Source organism: Hoplias malabaricus, chromosome 18 (assembly GCF_029633855.1).
Source record: "Hoplias malabaricus isolate fHopMal1 chromosome 18, fHopMal1.hap1, whole genome shotgun sequence".
Lineage (NCBI taxonomy): Eukaryota > Metazoa > Chordata > Actinopteri > Characiformes > Erythrinidae > Hoplias > Hoplias malabaricus.
In genome coordinates this window covers 9,741,367-9,764,573 of record NC_089817.1, presented here as the reverse complement: position 1 = coordinate 9,764,573, position 23,207 = coordinate 9,741,367, and the positions used below count along the sequence as shown (strand labels likewise).

The following is a 23,207-nucleotide window of genomic DNA, read 5'->3' as shown; positions in this document are numbered from 1 at the left end:
TTCCAGGTAGGCTCTGGACCCACTGTGACCCTGAACTGGATAAGCGCTTACAGATAATGAATGAATGAATGAAAATAAACTTCAACTCTATACCATAATAACAATTTTTTTATAATGCCACTTCCAAATGAATTTAACAATTATCTGATTCATTGTTAACACTTTTTTTTATAAAAAAATCATGGTAAAAAAATGTATTGTTGACTAGAAAATGACAACTTCACAAGTTGGAGTCTTAGAAGTGCTATGCATGGTGTTATTTTATAACAGCCCTTACATTAAAATCAACTTGAAACCAAGACACTTAATGTCTATACGTTTACCCTTAATTAAAAGACTTGACTTCAACATTTTGTAATGCTGAAATACCCTTTAAATCTTGGATGTGACATAGACTGGAGGACATTACTTTCAAATGTCAGTGTAAATTTCAAGCTACAAGCTAAACCCGGCCTTCCCACGGCACTGAAACATTAAATTGTTGACAGAGCAGTTGCTATGGCTCCTTGTAGATGAACAGGGAACACAAGCATTTATTCCCAGCAATGTGCTTCTGCACTAGGTCCCCATACTCAAGTTTTTAATCAAAGGCCTTTGTAGCTAGCAAGTAATTGACTCAGCGCTAGCCACACATTTGGTTATTAGTAAAGCCAGAAAAGTCTAAAGAGAGTTTTTACAGTTTAGGCAAGATCAGCACAATTCAATATGTAATTTATAAAATCAGAGGTGCAGACATGAGCACATTTTTACAAAAAAGTAAGCTGCTGTAAAATTAATGCTTCCAGAAATGTCACAAAAGAGGCATTCAAAGACGATCTAGTACAATCTAATTATTATTTTGAGTTTACTGCAGGTAAGAGGCAGGTTTAATGTCAAAGTTGAACCCATCTGCAAAACCCAGTCCACTATCTACAGCAGCACCTTATTGGGGCTGATCTAAACTTCCCAATGCTAATGCCAGTATTTAATAACAGTCTAATTTTCACGTTCTGCTCGCAGTATTACTACGTTCTTCAGCTTTTTTTAATGAAAAAAATATTACATTTATTTTCAGATACTTTCCATGTCAATCTGTACAGTGAATTAAAAATACACAATAAAAAGCATAAACTGGCCAGTCACCAGTTTAGTTTTGAATATGAATGCTTATTGATGCTGACCAGTAATTTTTATTTAATGACAAAATGTAATACTCAATAATACTGAAGTTGAAGTTGAAATTGGTCAGTATTCTAAAATTATTCATTTCAGTACACAGACCTAGACCATACTGAGTGCAAAGGCTTTTCACTGCAGTAGACATTGCTCATGTATCAGCACACTGTTTGAAACACAGGCTATGCCCAAAGTCCAAAAACCTGTCTGATAGGCCCACTGCTGAATAAGCAGCTTAGAATCTTTTGGGGAAATAGTATTTTGGGCAGACAGTGGATGCTAACTAATGGAGTCATTAGCGAAGCTAAGCACTGCAGCCCTAGGACATGAGCTGTTCAGCAGCTCACCATAGCATGCCACTCTACCAGCACTTTTTCCTCTGCATGAGTCTTGGCTGTGGTATGAACTGGATTAACCTTTAAAGCCCAAGGCAAAAATCAATACTTTTTTTCCCTTCAGTAATGTAATTCTTCAGTGTTGTTACATCTTTAATAAAAAGTAAAAAAAAAACATTATAAAACTTTGTCCCATACATTATGATTTTTGGGGGAGCTGCTTCTGTTGCTCTGCACCCTGAGACATGGTTAAATGTATCAGTTAATTAGGCTTACATATAAAATGAAGCATATTTGTGGACACTTACGTCGGTGCATTCAGTTACTTTCAGGTGTATCTATTGCTGACACAGGAGTTCCTTTAATCAAACAGGCTAACATTAGGTTTTCGTGTCCAACGCAGTATTTAGCAACAATGTATTTGGAGTCATAAAGCACCACTCACTTGTGATGAGCTGGAGTGTTTATTTGTGATCTAAAACTAATAATCTTACATTTAGTATATAACCCAACTAACTCTCTTCTAAATGAAGGAGACCAAATACTCACAGAACCTTTCCAGTATCTCATATGAAGCCTTCAAAAACAGAGTAAAATCTATGACTGCAGCAAATGCAGTCAAAACCTTGGAGCTCACTGAATGAGGATTTGTTTATAAACCTACAAACACAATACAGTACTACTGCTCTTACCTGTTCTCTACAACATGACACCTTTTTGTTGTTACTAAAAGTAAAGTAGTTGCAACTGAGGAATGCTGCCTGTCTTGAGTTCCTTGAATAAAATCCCCACGTGACAAGCTCATAATTGAAAAAGGAACTGAAACTTACTTGGAATCTTGGAAAAATATGACTTTTTGTAAGTTTTGAAAGTTGTAAAATGATTAGTGAAAAAAAAGAAAACACATGGATGCCATACCTGTCTTAGCCTATGGATTTCATCTGTGGTTTGAAAGCCTACAGAACAAGTGCAGTACACATTGCGTTAAAGGTGTGAATAGTAACACTGAGGTGTGCATTTCCTGTTGCTTGGTATTTAAGTAGTGACAGAATTCAAACTGTATGTTTCCCTCCACTCCATCATGGTAACCCCACCTAGAGATTTCCCAGCTATGTACAGTGTAATCCCTGTCTTCCTGCCTCGCAGATGCGTGATCCAACACTTTCAGCAGGAAGTGGTTGATGAAATGTAATTAGGTAGGAAAATTCAATGTTGATTGTGGAATCATGTAAGCTGTGTATAAGTAATGGCTACCACCAAAGACTGATCTGGATATGTAAAGTCTACACATGCTTGTCGCCTGCTCTGTCTCTAAAACTTTTATTTTATCTTCTTTGCTAGTGAAGCAGGATGAATGAGTTGTGCATGAGCCAAACCTACTCAAAGGTGATGAGGGGGAGTCTGGGTGACAGATAGATCTTTTAGAACTCCAAGGAAAACATGTAAAATCATGTCTAAAACAGCATCAACAGATTTCCTCATAGATGTATGAATGAAAGTGAAAATGCCCTGTGTTGAGTTTAGGGAACTTTCTGTATTATTCAATAGCTGCAGGAACAGGGAGAGTGAACAGACCTGTCTACCCAGGCCTCAACAGACTCATTTTAAACCTTCCAGAAGCTGGGATTTTGCAGCAGGGCTTTGGCAGTACTCCAGTCCAGGTTTGGATTAACTGCCAAATCCTGCCAAATGCACTGGATCATAAAGCTTACAAAAACTCCTCAGTGTTACATCCACAGATGCCACTTCCTAAATTTGGCAAAACTAATTCCTATCATAATAATGTAGCTGGCAAATAAAGGAAAACTGAAAAAGAACATCTATTTCAGTGTACCCCTGAATCAGTGTACACAACATCTGTGCTTGATGCAACACTGAAAATTCTGCATGTGTTTGCCACAATCACCTCACTCGTGATTTTCCTTTCTAATATATTTTTAAAAAGTGCCACAGGGGAGTGATGGCACATAAGAACCACCTTTGAATTGAAGAAAACACACCGGCAAAAAACACACTCAACTTCAACAGATACCATTTACTTACTCTTTTACTGACATATTTATATCAATAATAATTCCTAACAGACATTAAATCACTGAGAAATATTTATTTATTTTATTTTCTATTATATTATAGTCGCTGTCACTCAGCTCCAGGGTGTGTTTGCACCTTGTGCCACGTGATTCCAGATAGGTAGATGATTGAATGGTTCTTTAAGGCAGGAACTATGCAAGACCCAGTCTCCAGTAATACTGCTCTACTCTAAAAACACCTGAACATTTCATTTAAGAGATTAGTTGAATCAGGTGTTGAATCATCCTCCTGCTTCCAGGAGCCAAGGGTGACTCTTCAATCGTATTAACAGAAAGAACCTTTCTGACACTTTTATTTCTAAGAGTAAGGATTCAGAAATAAACACAGCTCTACCTCAAACTGGATCTAGTTGGGCAAATGAGGAAAAGCTAAGATTACCCCTGTAGATAAACTAAACAACCTCACTGATGTTTCAAGATAATGTCAAGTCCAAAAATGTAGCCCTGTGGGATTGATGTCAACCAGTGATCTTTTTAACATTGTAATTACCTTCAGAAACAAGAGGCACATACACTGATTTATGTGCATTTACAAGACATACTGGTTTTATGGTACGTTACAACATACTTTAGGAATTTAAAGACAGTGACAACTTATTTCCTCAATCTGTTTATGGTTATAGTTATAACTACTAATGACTGTACTATCACCTGACATATAAATACAGAATATATATATATATACCATTAATTAATTGTCTGTAACTGCTTCAGTTCTGGTTCGCGGTGGTCCACACCCTGGAGGGGGCGCCAGTCCTTCACAGGGCGACACACACTCACAGTCATTCACATCTATGGACACGTTTGAGTCGCTAATCCACCTAGCAAACCAGAGCACCCGGAGGAAACCCACGTGGACACGAGGAGAACACAGCAAACTCCTCACAGATCACCCATAAACTCCAGGTCCCTGGAGCTGTGTGACTGTGACACTACTTGCTGTGCCATCGTGCTGCCATGTTATTGACATGTGTAGGATATTTATTACAGATCTGAGTGCAGCAGATATTTACAATTAACCTGACAGCCACTCTAAAACACCTTTATTCATCAGTCCTGGCTGCACCAATAGCTTGATGAGGTCAAACTGATGTAGTGGACTAGAGCTGCTGGTTTAAAATCCTTTTGGCTACATGCCACATTATGATTATATATTTTACTTCTAATTATAAAATATGTTAAAATGCTATATTCCGATGTCAGTGGAGACAGAACGTTGACCCTGAGGGGCAGGAGAACTTGAGCAGTGATAATAAAATGAGTTAATGAGGTGAAATGTAGGGCTCCCATGTAGGGCGCGCCTAAGAGGAAGCAGACACAAGGAGCACATACTGGGAATTAGAGATGATCTATTTAACTCCATGCAGCGGTGCCACACACACCCTCACGTGCTGCATGAAACTGGGGGAGGGTCCCGACTGCAACCATTGAGCTATTACTGTCAGCAAACCTCACACATTCATCATCCATAGCTGGTTAACTTCTGGTCTCCCCCTGGAGATGGACGTTCGTACAAAAATAATTTCCAACAAAATTCACCGAAATATAGGCTAGCAAAAAATTTTTTCCTCTGCCACCTCCATGTACTTTTCCTTTGAAATTTACTGTGGGCACTTTAAAATAAAAGTAAATATTCAGTTAAATTCATTTGAAATGCATATTATTTTAGAAATTCCTCTAAAAGATGTTTGCAATTTACTGGATGAAAGTACTTTTCCAGAATATTTTCCTAATGATTGTAGTAAAACATTAATAGTGTTGTTTTGTGAATTAATTATTATATAGTAGTGTCGCAGTCACACAGCTCCAGGGGCCTGGAGGTTGTGGGTTCGATTCCCGCTCCAGGTGACTGTCTGTGAGGAGTTAGGTGTGTTCTCCCCGTGTCTGATTGGGTTTCCTCGGGGTGCTCTGGTTTCCTCCCACAGTCCAAAAAACACATGTTGGTAGGTTGATTGGTGACTCAAAAGTGACTGTAGGTGTGAGTGTGTGAGTGAGCGTGTGTCTGTGTTGCCCTGTGAAGGACTGGCGCCCCCTCCAGGGTGTATTCCCACCTTGCGCCCAATGATTCCAGGTAGGCTCTGGACCCACCCTGACCCTGAATTGGATAAGCGGTTACAGATAATGGATAGATGGATGGATATTTGATGTATACACATTGAAATTAGCATCAGAAAAAAAATTTGACCATTAAAATAGCCATAAAATGTTCCAACTCTATAACCACTTGCTGCCGCATATAAACAATTACATGTTCTTTCTAAAGAAGCATTCAATTTAGAAACAAATAACATTAATTCCAGTTTCTTCTAGGATTTCACTTGGCAGTCGTCTCAGACTAAACCAGTGCTTGTGCCTTACCCCATGAAAACAAGAGTTTCACTATTTTGTTGGTGTAAAAGACATTTGAGCATTTATGCTTTTGGCTGAGCTTGTAGATGAGGCTAAATCTGGTTGAAAAATCTTACAAAAAAAATTCAAATATAAATCATAACTAACAACAGATATGGCTTATCCCTTGTGTCTTGCCACAGAGCCACCAGTCCAGAAGGCCAAAGACATGCTTTCCTAAAAATGCATGAGAAGATGTCTACCACATCTTTTCAAATCACGGACCATGCACTGTCAAGTGCCCCGATGTACTCTGAGAGCACTAATCACTGAACTATGCAGTAACCACACAGCCATACAGACGCCCAGACCATGTAGTTTTCATCATCACTGGTCTAACATTAAATATACATATTATTTTATAGAAAGGAATCAAAACAATGTATAATTTTTTGGAGAACACAACCTGACTATTCAGAGAATATCATATGAAAAATAAGGACACATAAGCCTCTTTTCCATGGCAGGGTAGAATTGTTCTGTTCAAAGTGTCTTCAGTAGTGTTTCCACATGGACACACTTCAGCACAGAATGCTTACAAACTGTATTTAACCTAAAAATGGCTGAGCGAATGAGTGAATGAGTGACTGAGTTACAAGGTATAGAATATAGAGTCGAGATACGCGAAATAGACCATTAGCAGACCTCTGCATATTTGCATGATTACACATATCTTTGCAAATTAGCATTTAGTCCTTTGAGACCAAGGTACAAGTACAAGAAAATAAACATGCAAATAAGCTGCTTAGATCCTTATATCAACAGTTTTGACATATAAATTAAATTTAATGAATGAAATGAAAATACTGGCTTTATTTGTACCCATGTCTAATTATGCTGATCAGTTAATGACAGGTTATGACTGGTGCCCCATCCAGGGTGTGTTTACTCCTTGCATCAGTGGTTCCGGGTAGGCTCCGGACACACTGGAACCCTGAACTGGATAAGCGGTTACAGACAATGAATGACTGAATGAATGAGTTAACAGGCTATAGTCATATGCAAATATTGTCACATATTTGAGCTCCTACTACATAAATTACAAATATTATATCCAAAAGGACACACTCTATAGAGAACATTTCTGTATATTTTAATATTGTGCATTTATTTGCATAAAAAAAGATCATGATGATGATGTTTACATTGAAAGGTCTGCAAATGCATGGAGCATTTTATAGTTTTATTGTTTTATCTTTTTTCCAATTAATGCAACAAATAAAAAACAACTGTACACTAAAAAATAGTGTGTCCAAATGCATATGACATCATATTGCATTTTCCTTCCTTAACAAGATTTATTTAGTTAGGGTGACCAGACGTCCTCTTTTACCCGGACATGTCCTCCTTTTTAGACTTAAAAAAATGTCCGGGCAGAATTTCACAAACGTCTGGGATTTTGTTTTTCTAGAGCTTACATAGAACTTCGAGAAGTGTTTCGTTCACAAACTAGTCCCGCCCTCCCCTACTCCGATTGGTTCGCTTGAGTGAGAAGGGGGCGTGGTGAAGTAGCCTAAAATCTTCTGATTGGACGGTATGACTGTAGAGCTACCGTTATTGGTCGATAACCTTCTCTGTAAACATTTAATTGGTCAGTCTGCACGTCAGCAGTCCTTGTTTACGTCAGGCAAAGCTCATGTACCTACCCTCATGTCGAGCAGCTATGCCGAAACGTAAATGCAAGTTCTTGAATTAATTAAAAAAGAATAATTTAGGCTACATGATAAACAAATGTATGGTGCATGGTGACACAGCCAAAATAAATATTCTGAATTCTGGAAGAATCTGGAAGATTGCAAGCAAACAGGAATTTTTTTTTCAAATGTCATAATATTATGAATCATGTCAAATTTTACACAGGTCATGAGATAACAAGGTAAAAACTGTCCATTCTGATTTGAAGTTGAATATTTATTACAAGAGACCAGCAAAATCTTAAGAGAGAATGGCCTTAAAGACTAAAGTACTAAACTTCAAAATGTAAAATTTTCCAATCAGGCAGGACATAACTCACACAGGAAAAGAAAAAAAGTAAAGGCATTGGTAAAGTATAATCACAAGCATGTAGATGTTTTTGCTCAACACTTTAATTTCCAGTTAGGAATTCAATATAAAAGCTACTAGTTATGCATTGTCTAAGATTAAATCCAATTAATCTATAATTATCATGAAATTGGATTCTGTAATGCAGCTGGGGTTTCATAAATTATTTAAACAGGTAGTGTTTTTGCATGTAAATATCTCATAACTAAAGCTCCCACCCTAATATTATGGACTGAGGAAATATGCAAATTAGGGATGAATTCTCTGGACATTATAATGAGTTCCCCTCCTCCTTCAATGTCCTACAGGGAACAAAGACATCTGTGAATGACTGGGGCTTACCAACTAAAAAAATTGCTTTTATGATATCTGCAGTGTGATTCAGAAAGTTCAGTTTGCTTAAATTTGCTTGCCAAAGCATCCTTAAATGAAGGTCAATCTGTTCCATGAAGAAGTGCTCAGTGCTCAATCAGAGGACAGCTCTGAAAGTATGTATTTACTGTAAATAGAGGGGGAAGGAGGCTGAAGGAAAAAATTCTGAGGTGGAAACATTTGCTGAGGGAATACACAGTGTGGGCTCTAGCCCAGATCCTGAAATGTGTGCCAGGGGATTTAGCCAAGCAGAAAGAAATTGCAGTTCATATGCACAAAGTAGCATATTATACAAATGTAGGCAGAGATGGGCAATGTAAAATAGAGTAAAGTCACCATATGTACAGCTATTTACATGCTAATTGGCACACACATACAGAATGCATAAGCTACATTTAAAAGTACCATCAAACAAAGTATATTTCATTTAATGCACTGCACCAAGAGAGTAAAACAAAACGAATGTTGCTTCTCAGTTGTTGTTGTTTTTGTTTATTTGTTTGTTTTTGCTTTTTGGGTAGCTTTTTTTCAGAATTTATCAATGATATACTGAAAGCAGGCTTAGATTTATTGCAGTAAAGATGAAGTATCCTTAGATTGCACACCTTATATATTAATACTACAGGCTTGGGTCCCTATGTGCTGTCACTGTTTAGTACTTCTAGAACTGAAAGAAAATGAAACACCCAAGCCTTTACTGTGTATCCCCAGCATCAGTTCTTCCTAGACAAAGAAAGGGGGGAATGTGAGAGTCGTTCAAACCCAAGAACGGAGCAAACGGACGGTTTAATGACCGCACATCTCGGTTAGACCCAAATACAACAGCGTGGATGACAGGACGAAATGTTAGTGGGCGAGAGCAGGGAAAATCCACATCATTACTGGCTCATAAAAAAGCTTGAAAAGCTCAGAGGGGACTTCAGCATCTCAAGCAGGGCTATCCAAACAGCTAGCTAACTTACTTAAAGTAACCGGGCATTTTCAATCACTTTAAACACGGAGTTAAATTCAAATAACAAATTCTGTCTATATTTTTATAACATTTCACTTGATGGTGCTGCACATATAGCCTTCTGTTAGCTTTAGCAACAGACATTAGCTCGTCTCCCTTATGAATAGCACACAAACCAACGGTCTCCAAAACGAAGCTGGAGAAGACGCCTATTAGAGCTGCTCTCAGGACTGGCTCTATAAAACACCGAGTGGGTTCCATTCAGAGGGTAAACTGTGTTTAAACAACATAAGACCACAATGTTAAGGCTGAAGTGTATCTCACCCCATCTCTCTCTTCCATATCCAACATCCAGAATAACTGTTATGTATTCACATGAAACTGACGCTCCAGTCCGCTCTGTAAGTGTGTTGGTCTGTTTAATATTTACAGTTACAAATGAATAGGCAAAACCATGAGGAAAATCCAGTATTCCTGACTGGCAAATACAGTCCAAAGTCCTTCTCAATAAGTGGACACTCAGTCCTAACACACACAGAGGAGCTGGAGAGTAGTTTCAACAAACCGTCACCTGAACTGTACTGAAGGCGTGACAGAGCGAGAGAAGGAGAAATATGAGAGAAGACTGAGGAGAAGTAAAAACGCACAAGGCCAGCTTGAGTAACACCGCCACGGACCGAAAGCACATCAAACTGGACTTTCTCCCGAAACAGCAAAACCACACTCACCCGCGGAGCTCGGAGCTGCCGTACCCGGCCACTGTGAGTCTCTCACCGTAGGGGCTGCTTTCAGCCTCTCTCCAGAGAGCTCCGCTCCTCTCTGTGTTTGTGTGCCTTTCGCTTTGTGGTCGGAACCCCCTTTGTCTACGCGAAACTTGGTACAGTCCAGAGCGGCCCAATTTGCTGCGGCGTTTTGGTAGGCGCCGGAGGGGGGGACGACAAAGTTGATTACAATAAAACGGTTCTTCCCTGTAATATCAATTAAAGAAGACAGGATGGACTTTCCATAGGAACGTGTGTGTGTATGTGTGTGTGTGTGTGTCAATGTGTGTGTGTGGTGTGCAGAAATGAGAACTAACATTAAAAAGGACTTTGCCTTATTATAGCATTTTCACAAATATTATAAATTTATATATAATATGAATGGGGCCAATAGCTGTAGAAGGGAATCTTCAGCTTTCTAAAAACTGACATACTATTATTATTCATTTAATGTGTTATTTAAAAAAACATTATAGTTTAATGTTAACATATAATCAGGTAACATCTGTCACAAATGGCCTGATTTTGTGGAAAATAAAGTCACTTCACTGAATGAGTTTGTGTTGCCTGTGGATATATTTCCATATCGTTTTCATGCAGATGTGGAATGAACCAATAATGTAAGCAGCATGTCTCTGGATCATATTTCATATATATTCAAAATACACTCCACTGATTTCATAGATATCTGTTACGATAAAGATAAAATAAATAAACATTGCTATTTATGTTATTTATTTATTACATTTTAAAATCGGAAACAGGATGTCTAATTGACTGCCTAAAAGGCTTATATTGACAGTATAACACTAGGGGGTGGTCCAACCCCATGCTTTCACTTAACACTAGCTCCTGTGTTAAACATAATGTGGTGCAAATAGAATTATATTCAGATGGATAGCACAACGCCTACACTTTGTGAAACTTTCAAATAAGTAAGCACTCTAGATGTAATACAATCCATGTTTAGGTTAGTCCTATATTTGTAGCAATAAGCCTACAGTTTATACACCAGCCATGTTAACACTGCTGAGGCAAATCCAGTATTAATCATTTCTGCACTTCAGCACATCTCTGCAAAGGAAATACGAAACTGTCATTAGACGAACTAATCAAGACAATCCCTATCAAAACATGACACTGAGATGGGAACACGGAAAATGGCAAGGGCAAAGGAGGAAGATGAACATTCTTTCTAGTCCATTTAAATGCAGGAATGACAGAGATTAATCTTGGATACCCAGTTGTAATCAGTCCATCTGGGTGGGCACCAAACATTATCCACCCTTGTGTGGTCAAATCCCACAGACTCTTTACAGTGTCTCCTGAAGACCACTTCAAGCTTCCAAGCCCTTGATCCATGGTAAATCTGAACATGCATAATCATAGAATTACTCAGGGTGGTCAAATAAACCCTAAATGCATCTTGCAAAAGACCAGAGTATTTAAATTATATTATCAATGTACACTGAGCATCGGATACACTTAATTTTCTTCCATATTATTTTGACTCTCTGAGATACACTTATATAGTTATAGTTTGTGATATTTATCAAAAACAGTCAACATATGATTTTATATGTGATTTTCCAAACTCATTTTATTACAGCAATGAATAAGCTGTTTTGTTCCTGTACATTTTAATATTAATATGTAAATGAATATTTGAAATGAATTGCTTGATTCGCCACCTTGTGTTGCATGTCAAAATGTCAAAAGTTCCTTGTAACTTTAACATAATTAATCAGCACTAAACTGCTCTAGGGTGAGTATACAAAGAAATATGAATTTGTGGGTCTTGTAACATCATTAAACAATGAAACTGAGAGAACTGGCATTTTTGTCATTTTTTAAATTTCTATCAATTAATCAATCAATTTTTATACTGCATAGAAAAGAGAGGAAAATTCACATTTATACAATACAAGGCTAAATGCACACTTTTAGAGACATATGTATTTTCTGAGGGGCATAAAAGCTACAACATAGCAGCACCGAAAAAAAAAGGCACTCTACTGAATAATGTACAGCACCTCCATCATTATAATTATTGATTCTTGTAAGTAATATGTAAGTACGTGTGTACGTGTAAGTACATGATTTAATCATTTGAAAGTAAACAATTTTACAGCCATTTTAACATTCTTAGAAGAAAGAGGTTTTCCATACATACCAAAAGCATGTCATATAAGTAAAAAAAAGTGCCATGTAAGAACATGCCATATAGAAATATAAGGCATTCTTTCTTACCTTCTCTGGTGTCTTAGACTGCAGCATGTTCGATGGAAGTGTGCTCTCTGTGAGCTGAGTGACTGTAGCTGTAGATTCACTCAGTGCAGTAACTGCTGGAGCTCCATGCTCCACCTGAGGCTGAGGGTCATTTTTAGCAGACGTCTCACTGGCAGGTGTCACCCTGGAAGAACTCTGAATAGCTGTGGGTTTGTAGGAGTCTCCATAGATCTTGGAGGTTCTCTGGATGACAGCTGAGACAAAGCTCATCCTGTCTGTGCTCTTGCTCGCTGTTGTCTGCAGTCTGCTCAGAGCTTCCTCTTTCTGCTTGGCGCTGTGCACCCAGCTGGTGGTTGAGGAGCGATGTGTGCTGGTGGCTGGAGGAACCACACTGGGCTTTGGACTCAATTTAGGTTTGATCCCCGGAGTCTTATTCTCAGAGTCAGATGCTGCTGCAGGGTAGAGGAAGCTCACTCTCTGAGCTGAAGGCGTTTTAGGAGAAGTCTGTGGGGAAGAGCTCCCCACAGAAGGAGATGGAGCTGTCTCACTCATGATGCTTTCCAAAGTGTCTTGACGCAAGATCCAAACAGGGGATTCTGAATCTGCAGTAAATTTTTCCTTTACAAGCAAAGATTTATTAAGGTCAGGAACCAAGCAGTCTGTAGAATGGTGTTCTATTGCAGCTATAGTCCCATCTCCAACCGAGTAAAGAGAGCTAGTTAGTGGAGCTTCTCTTTCTAGGATGGCCTCCTGGTAGTCTGTCCTGATGTGTTCCCCTGTGAAAATGAAAAATATATCACTATATTTTGTGCGTATATTGTATAACATTGTGAATACATTTGGGCAGCATATGAGAAACGTCACTGTCCTTTACGATATAAGATATATTTTCTCTCGATGGATCTCATATGACACAATATTCAATTTCCTAATGTTTGATGAATAGGGACAGAAAAAATGATCATTTAAAGAATGTTTTTAAAAAAAATACATATTTGATCCCTTTAAATCCAATCAAACCGACGCACATACAGTATATACATAACGCATATACACTTTGTTATATAACCCACCCCTTTCAAATTACAGGATATTATTGCTGCCATAACCTTGTATCTACAAAATAGAATCTTTAAAATATATACAAAAAAAAAACATTCTTAACTTTACTGTGAAAACATCCTTGATCAGTTCACCATGAAATGTTCACACAGTTTAAAGGTCTAGCAAGATTTAAAACAGAAATAGGAAAAAGACAGTATACTGAGAAATGGTTTCAATATATTACTTTGCTGCGTGGGTATCCTCAAAGCATATGATGAAGAGTGCTCCTCTGCAGTCCCTCCTTGAGCAGCAGCGTGATCCCTGGTTACTGTATCACTTTCTGAAGAGGATGCTTCGTCCGGGGCACTGTCAGTAGTATTCTCCTCAGTCAGTAGGTCACCTGATGATGAAATGTCCTCCAAGGTGTCCTCCTGGACAGTCACACCTTCATCCTCCCTGTGTGGACAGTATGCTGTGTCTTGAGCTGCTTTTACAGAGGAATCCTCCTCAGAAGTGACTGAGAGTGGAGAGGGAGCAAGAGGCTGGTGCTGACGGACCCTGCAGGGTGACTGCAGTCGGATGAAAAGGAAGGAAGTCTTGACCTGATGATGATGATCTGCCATTTCCTCAATAGGAGGGCAGTCTCTTGGCACAGTGAAGAGTAGGAGGGGGGAACACAGATGAACTGAGAGAGGAGCAGGTTCCCCAGGCTAACCTAGGTCACTGCTGTCCTAAAAGCACAAAGCCACACATGGATAACACAGGTGAGATCCTTAGCACATTGTTTTACGAAAAACTTTTAAATGGCTCATTTCCAACAGGCTTACTGCATTTTATTTTTTGCATTTTTATTTCCACTTATGACATTTGTGTGGGTTATTTCATTAAAAACTGTATTTTTGGTGATTTTCCAAACTCTAGATAAACAGATATTACAACCGACATTAAGACTGTGAGATCTGTTCTTATCGGCCGCGTTCTACTGCACCTCCTTTATAACTATTCCGTGGATCTATGTAAGTGCTGTGTGTTGTGTTGTCTCAAAAAACAGTGAATACAAAACAAGTTTCTCTTGTGGCTTGAAGTAAATGGTTGAAACCTTTATAATGTTTACAAACTGCATAAAGCAAAGTGTGAAGAAAATACAATTTCCCATGAGTCTTTTAAAGAAATATTCCTGTGTTTACCTGTCACATCTTTAGCATCTTTGGTCCATTCCCTGTTACACTACTATGTCCCTCTCTTAGTTTGAACAGAAACAATCTGGAATATATACAATATGCAACTACTGAAAGTCAAATAAAATGCCATAAACCCACCTTAGAACTATCATCATCTTAAACTTTTCTCATCAACGTCTACTTTCATTCTCAACATGGAGTAATTTCAGTAGCTTTGAAAGGACAAGTCTGCAGTAAATGTAATTTGCATAACTGCATTCATGAATTAGAGTAGCAAATGAGCATGGCTAGATAAAAAAGGAAGTACGGATTATAAACCTTATATAAACACCTTATTATTCATTCATTCATTCATTGGAGGAACACACCCTGTATGTGGCATGAGTCATCGCACACTCTTACGGACACTTTAGAACAGTCAATTCACATATCAGCATTTTTGTTTGTTTGATTTTATTTATTTTTATTGTAGGAAATAGCAGCACCTGGAAGACACCCACACAGACACAGGAAGAACATACCAAACTCCTCTCAAACAGAGACCTGAGGCGGAGTCTCAACCCACAACTACTGGACCCTGGAGCTATGCAACAACAACACTCTGTTGCACCACCTCACACCTTACCATATGAAAAAAATGTATAAAATAGAAAATATATATTCACTGTCACAATTACTTTTTTTATATTACTTGAAAAAGGACCAAAAATACACTAATGGTTTAAAAGGAATTTGGTTTACATTTTAGTTGGATTATGTTCAATAACAGTATTTTTATTTGTTGGTCTGTAACAAATTATTCGTTTTTTGTGAGATACAAGGTTTTAATTCAGTCACATGGTGCTATGACAGAATATTCCTTCTTGAACTGATTAAGAAGTAACAGAATGTATCCGCTTACCTCATTACAGGTTATTGTCCCTGCATTTCTTCCATTGTCTGAGTGGCCACTTCAAACACTTTGTGTCACATTATGGATTGTCCACTTCAGTTGGGACAGTGCCTGGTCAGCTGCTGGAGCCAAAGTCTGTGAAAAGACCACAGTGTGACTTCCCTTCTTTTCTGCCTTCTGTTTCATGACTGGGCTGTTAAAGAAGCTGCCACAAGTGAAATCAAGTGCAGAGGAAAAGCAGCATTTGTTTCAGGTGAAATAAATTTTTTACCTCATTGTAATGTTTCTGTATATAATGAAAAGCAGAAAACGCACCTGCCCTCTGCGTAACTAAAGCACTAACCAATGCATTTGCATGAGTGTAATCCATGACCTTGCACTGTTTATTCTGGAATGTACAGTATCACTGAAAATAAAAAGCTTGAAAAAAGTAATCACATTCAGGCTAAAACAGCTTAAATCAGGATGCACTACAATGTTTTCCTCTCTCTTATGCACCAAAGTCACACTTTATTAAGTACCCCTGCCCAGTTTCTACACTCATAGCACATACACTTCCAGTTATAACAGGCATTACGTAGAAGTTATCTTTTATTTCAGGAGATATATCTGAGGAGACTAAATACTATTACATTTGAGAGGAAAAGATGTAAAAAAACCCAGGTGTTTCCAAAACAGGTAAAGGAATGATGAAAAGAAAACATGAAAAGGCTCTTAACAACAATGGAGGATCTGATAAACTACCAAGACTGAAACCATCCAATGACATGTTAACCAAAACATTCCAGTTGTTCTGCGATATCTTGAGCCAAGCAATGAAACGTCTTTAACATAATATAAAAACATCGAATGCAGCAGGCCTTCTGACTCTGCCTCACCTGTGAGGGCAGAGATAATGCCTAATGTTCAGAGGGCTTACTGTCATCATATTTGTAGCTTAGATGTTGTGCTTTGTAATGTGTGGCCTTGCTCAGATTACGAAATGTCTTGATGATGACAGCAAGGCCATGATACTGAAGGGTAATCTCTAACACAGAATAGAAAGTGCCCTGCTTGTGAATCTGTTTAACTACAAATGCAGGAATATATATGTCCAAAAGAACTATTCTTAAAAAAAATGACTGGGCAGAAGCCCCTAAGCAGTCAAGTTAAAAAAAAAAACATATTTAGAGATGAATGTACAGTTTTTCAATTTAATAAACCTTTCCCTAATTTTAATGCACACAAAAAATATATTAATAATATTATTTTCCAAGCTCGGATTCTCACTCTTATTACATCTGACCACCAAAGAAAGCTTGTGCATCTTTTGTACAGAGATAGGCAATGCCATGACATGTAGAAACTCAAAAATGAACCAAAACTAAGACTAAAGAAGTGTGGCACATTACAGATTCTCGGTACGAAACATTTGTTGGCAGAGTATGGATATTTCCATTAAGGCCAATTAAGTGCTCTTTATATCTATACAGGGCAAGGGTTGATGATGATGTCAGCAATATGCAAAACATAACTTATCATAACATCATTTATTATACTGCTATATATCATATCATCTTATTGCCATTCCTTAAAATGAACTACCTTCTTTGATTTCCTGAAACACATCTGTTTCTGTTTTTTTCTGAAAGAGAGAGAGAGAGAAAGAGAGAGAGAGAGAGAGAAAGAGAGAGAGTGATTATTGCTGTTCATGTCCAGAGTTTACAGAGTCAAAACAACAGCATGAAGCGGAGAAACTAAAACGTTCCTGAAGTCAAGCAGAGCTGTAAACATGCTGAATCGTAGCCCATTTACAGGGTGTTTGTGAGGACTCCTAATGTCAACTTACTCAGGGCCCTGTTATTGAAACCAAACACAGAGGAAATGATGTCATTTGAGGGGCTCCGAGGGAACCCTGGTTTTGGGTCAGCATCAGCCTCGTCCACTCCCTTCTTCAGCTCTGGAGGCCAGTCAGAATCACAGAGCTGATGGTTTCATTTGCAGGGAAAGCATTGTGCTGGCAGACTAGCGAAGTAGGCCGGACAACCATGAGACGACAAGGGAAAACAGCTGGGGCAGCAGTTTAGAGACCACCACCCATTCATCTGATCAAAGAGCCCCATGCTCTGTAAGCAAAATGTATTTATTTATTCACTATTTAAAGTGCCATATTAAAGGGGGTTTTAAAGGCACTTTTTACACCCTAAGATATTTTTCATGCAATTAAGGCCTCCTTAGATACAGAACAGGCCTTTTAGACCCTGACTGGAGCATGAAGCTGTTAAAAGCCTGTCATGTCAAGGCTGGTGGCGTCCCACTGATAAAGTCGCAGACTTGTTGGGGCAATGAGTGGGCACCCAAACAAACATTTACCAAGGAGATGAAAAAGACAGTGTAGTAAGTGTTTCTCTATTCCAGCCCACAGCTTGTGGCCTCATCAGAACAGGGAGGAATTTCTGCAAGAGACAAAACTCTCTTTATTGAGGACAAAGTCAGGCAACTTCTACAATGTCAGCCAACTCTGGCTGTCAACAGTAAATGGGACTAAATAAATGCTGCCCACTCATTTAAATCCCTGGATCTCCTCTCAGTAACATACCTCATAATTATATTAGTCAGATCTTTTTAGTATTATTAGGTTGGGTCACCACCTGCATCATGTTTTGAAAATTCTGCATTAATAACTCATTAAGATGCAACCAAATAGATCCAGAAGTGTGTGATGTAAAGTGTTGCTTTTGAAATGTTAACCAAGTCAGAACCGTTCACTGTGGTGGTGGTGATAGGAAATATATGTCTGAAGAACATTAGGTTACAGGAGTTTCAAGGTACTCATTTCGGCCATAAATATATATTTTGTAATCTTTAATTGGAGAAAAGATATGAGCAGTGTGCATGAGGTAAAATATTCTGTGAAGAAAACCTGTTTTTCCAGATTCATAACTAAATGCAATTCACATTCTGTATATAAAAAATAGCTCAGAAGAAATGTAGGTTCACTGTTTTTTTGTAGAAAAATATCTGTAGTTGTGCAGCACATATTTTGAACCCTGACTCCTATCAGCATCAATGTAAACACATCAGAGTAAACCATTTCATTTAAAACCACTGTGAATGACTTGGTTTAGATCACAAAACTGAACTTGCTATTACATTTAAAACATTACTTTCATTCTTTTTTTTAACTGCATCTTAAGTATTAACTGATTTATGGTGCACATATTTGCAGTAGCAGAACCTGTAAATGTTACACTGCAGACTAGTCTAAGTTGCAGAATGAGCAAGCTTTTCAGCACCTGTTTTTAGAATGTTCTGCTCTAAACCTGAAAGAGCAGAATCTCATTCAGTTCCATTATATAAAGAAAAATGCATGTATTCTTTAAAGCACATTTACATGCTGGATAAATTGAATAGCTCCACTGCAGTTCTAAAAGGAACTCAGTGCCACTGCTCCAGTTTGGGTTTGATTAACTACTTTTACCTACCCTTCAGAAAACATTTAACCCAAAGAACAAAACTGTTACTTCTGTGTAGTTGTTACCTCCTCTGTCCATCCCTGGCTTTCGGTAAATGAACATATTGCTACTTACATCTGTAATTGACGATAGAATCCCTCCATTCCGTTGTACTTTTTGCTGGAGCTGTGCGTTCAGTCATTTCTAACGAAGCCGGTTAGTTTACTTAAATTTCCCACCCGCTTTCAGACAAGCCCCGCCTTCCTGCGCTGTGATTGGTTGCTGGGAGCTTGCCCTCTGCGCCGAGATTTGTTTGTCGTTCCCAGGGCCATTCAGAACGCTTATATTTATTGGCCTCAGCCAATCCTTAATAAGAACGGCGTGAAATCACTGAATATAGGTGGAAAGAACAGTGAGGCGGTCTGTCTGCTTCTTGTCATTCACTCATTCCCACGAGTTTACAGTCCACTCCTCCCTGTTCAAAACAATTCAGTATGGAGCCCAAATGACCAGCGCTTTATATAACTAGGAAAAAAGGAACAGAAATACGTGTGGAGCAGGTTAAAACCTTACTGAAAGAAAAAAATGAAAGTTTAAAAACAACACTTGATTCAAATTGAACATCGTTCCCATATGAATGAAGTACATTCATCACCATTCTGTCTTTCACGTTTCTTAATACATTTCAATCATTTTTATTTATATGAAAATTATGCATATCCAGTCGAGTGAATTTAGTGCACTATTCCTGATCACACACCACTTGTGTAGGGATTAAACTGTGATGGTGTTTAAGGACTAGAAGATTTATAATGCGTAAATTAAGCAGTCAATGTCATGACTGAGTATATCTGTTTTGAAGCCACAGTGTTCTAAAGACAGTTTCAAATGGGAGGATTCAGAAAGTCAAGGTTTCTTACATCATAAACCTATGTAACCCATTCCTTAAACTAGGGTGACCAGATCTGAGGTGGTGAAAAATAGGACACGTCTGAGGGAGATGCTTTTAGGTCCTTTACACCTTTATTTGCTACACAAAACATGGGAATGTCTTTTTTAATTTATCCGAGAACTTACATTTACGTTCAGGCATAGCTGCTCGAGATGAGGGTAGGTACATGAGCTTTGCCTGACGTAAACAAGGACTACTGACGTCCAGACTGACCAATTAAATGTTTACAGAGAAGGTTATCGACCAATAACTGTAGCTCTACAGTCAGACCGTCCAATCAGAAGATTTTAGGCTACTTCACCACGCCCTCTTCGCACTCAAGCGAACCAATCGGAGTAGGGGAGGGCGGGACTAGTTTGTGAACGAAACGCTTCTCGAAGTTCTATGTAAGCTCTAGAAAAACAAAATCCTGGACGTTTGTGAAAGTCTAAAAAGAGGACATGTCCGGGTAACGTCTGGTCACCCTACTTAAACTAATTGGGCAAAGCTTTCAAGCCACAAGCAAAACGCAATAGGAACTGAGAATAATTGCATATTCATATGTATGTGCACTGAATTAGGGCAAAGGTGTTGAATCAAATCAAGCCCCTTTTAAAGTGTTAGTGGGATTTTTTTTTAAAAAAAATTCTAAATATGTCATTCTTAAAAACTGAGATGAGATTTTAGGGGTTTAATCCACGATAGATGCAGATGCATCTATCAGCACTATTCTTCTCTTTTGGGGATCCTGGAGTTAGGCTTATATGTAAGAGACAAGCCAAATTAATAGGGGGCTAAATGTTGGGTTTTTATTTTCATTTTTAATTTTAAGTATAAAATGTGATTTTTTTTCATAACTTAAATGGAAAAGGGAGGGTGACTGAGGATGCAGATGCTTCACCAAATAAGTATAATGTTTTTAGGTTCATTCATTGTCTGTAACCGTTTATCCAGTTCAGGGTCATGGTGGGTCCAGAGCCTACCCGGAATCACTGGGCGCAAGGTGGGGACACACCCTGGAGGGGGTGGCAGTCCTTCACAGTGCGACACACACTCACACACACCTATGGACACTTTTTAACACACCAAACCCCTCACAGACAGTCACCAGGAGCAAGACTCGAACCAACCCCAGATCCCTAGAGCTGTGTGACAGCGACACTACCCAGTGCGCCACCAGTTTGCCCTGTTTTTAGTTTTTTTTTTTTTCAATTATTATAGATGTTGCTATTAATTAGTGGGAAGCTCAAAGAAAACAAAATGTGTTGAGACAAATAAATGATTAATGTGCAGACAATGCAAAGATATTCAAGCAAACTCTATGTAGCATGCAGTGCAACAGTGGAGAGATATATCTGTGCTCTATGATGATTATGTTGAATACCAACTTTATTAGAAGAATGTGTGAATTTTCATTGTTGTTTCTGATATCCCTTACAAAATCTCCTCATATTTGTACATTTTACTAAAAATAATACAGTTTTGTGTATAACACTTGATACAAAAGTCATGCTGAGAACTGTATTTGATTTGATTAAACTCATGTATACTTTCACTTCACTCTCATTGCCCCACAGACGTTGTTTAATTTTCCCGGGCTGAGTGAAGCAGATGATGATGATAATCTTTTGTCTGGCAGATTAGAACAGGAAATGTCTGACACATTATTACAATACGGCGGCTCAGTGAGTGGAAGAGATGTTATCCTCAGCACTCTGCTCTATGTTTATTACTACAACAACAGTGTAGTCTTCTGAAACACATAATCCTATTTCTAAAGCCCTTTTCATTCACCTTAATCACAGGAGGTCACACATCTTTATATTTATAAGTGGGTCAGTGTTGCATAGCCAACATGTGTTTATTCCATTGTAAAGCAGAGTTTATAGGTATTAGCGTTCTGCAGAGCGTTGTTCATTAGGGAGCTGGGCCTGTTTTCAATTATGGCCTTTTCTCGTTTCACCCTCTTTAAGGCTGGAAGTATGCACTTGTGTCAGTTTAGGACAATGACTGGATTGTTCTCAGAGGAAATGATCTTATGGTCCTTACGTAGTTCTGCTGCAGTGCTCCACCAGGGTGATTCCGCACTTTAACAGCACACTAACCTTGTGTTCTGAATGGCCCATGCACTTTTTGCCAAGAAAACAAAATGGCTGAACTGAACACCAGTGGATTTGCAAACACACCCAGAAAAGTTGTGTTTGTAGTTATACCAACAGAATAGATATCAGCAAGCCAACTGATTTATTTTAAATACATTTGAAGCTCAGCTGTGTTCAGATAAACACAAGGTGAGGCATAGTTTTTGAATCACTGACATTACATTGTGTCACACCGTAGATTGCACTATATATTTATCATATATCACTCTCTGTAAAAACCCTTTCAATTTAATCTTGAAATATTACACATAGTGTAACTTAACCAGATTGGGGTTACTATGATTGCAGGTCTAAAGCTAGAAAAAAAAACAAAAGTGGACAAACCAAATATGTCTGTCAAAATCTTTCAGATTGTTAAGGGTGCATGTTCAGTTAGTCTAGTATTTGAATGGTATAGCAACATAGTAAATCTAGTCTAATTCTGAAATCTATTGTCCTTTTTGGTAAAAATCGTAAAATTTTGACTGAATTTCCTTATAAAAATGTTTCCAAACAGGAAAACTATTTCTGCCCAGATGTAGTACTCTGCATATTTCATTAATTAAACTCTCTTGCAGTTTATAATACCCAGAAAAACAGTGAAACCTTTTTATTTGTCTGCCACACAGAATCAACATTCTCTTCAGCTCTCCCCAAGTTGGACCAATTAGAAAACTATTCTTTCCTTTGTGTTTCACCCTAGAAACTGCAGATTCTCGCGGGCAGATCTTTCTGCCTCTGTTTAGTCACTGCTTTCAGAGTGTGGCCCAGCTTTCCAGGCAAATAAACAACTGTCACCCAGACAGTATACTGAATATATATATATAGCTGTACAGGATGAGCCATGGGGTTAACACTAAGAATTCCTGATTTTTGTTTTTCCTAAATGTGAAGTTGAAGCTGAAAGGACAAAGCAATTTCTACTTGATAACTAAGCAGTACCATCAGGTATGCACAACAAAAACTCCTGTAGACTGAATCTGGACATATATATTTGAACTGAATATGTAACTAAATTTAAAACATATTTAAAAGTCTCTTTTTTAAGAGCATTAAGAGTCTTGCATTGAGGCATCTGTGTAATCCCATATGTCAGTGTAATGTTACATGTGTATTATCTTCATATGACAGTGTACTCTCTTTGAAGATTTATTCTAAAATGTGGGAAAATAAAAAATAAGGAACATTTTCCCATGAGTGCATACAAACTTTTGATAATTTAAATGATAAAAAAGTTTTTGTCAGTGAGAAAATAG

General features: G+C 38.2%; 1 protein-coding gene across 2 annotated transcripts in view; it reads right to left on the bottom strand.

The window, feature by feature from the left end:
* psd3l (pleckstrin and Sec7 domain containing 3, like) overlaps positions 1–13,995 on the bottom strand; it is a 110,553-nt gene extending 96,558 nt beyond the window's left edge. The window contains exons 1-2 of one of the 2 annotated variants that reach the window (XM_066650895.1): positions 13,617–13,995; positions 12,350–13,104 (exon numbers count right to left, since the gene is read on the bottom strand). In XM_066650895.1, the coding sequence (XP_066506992.1) occupies positions 12,350–13,104; positions 13,617–13,995 (1,134 nt within the window). Of the gene's footprint in view, positions 1–10,066; positions 10,085–12,349; positions 13,105–13,616 lie in introns of those variants that run through there. The other variant, XM_066650896.1, reaches the window with a different exon arrangement.
* Positions 13,996–23,207: the final 9,212 nt, after the last annotated feature.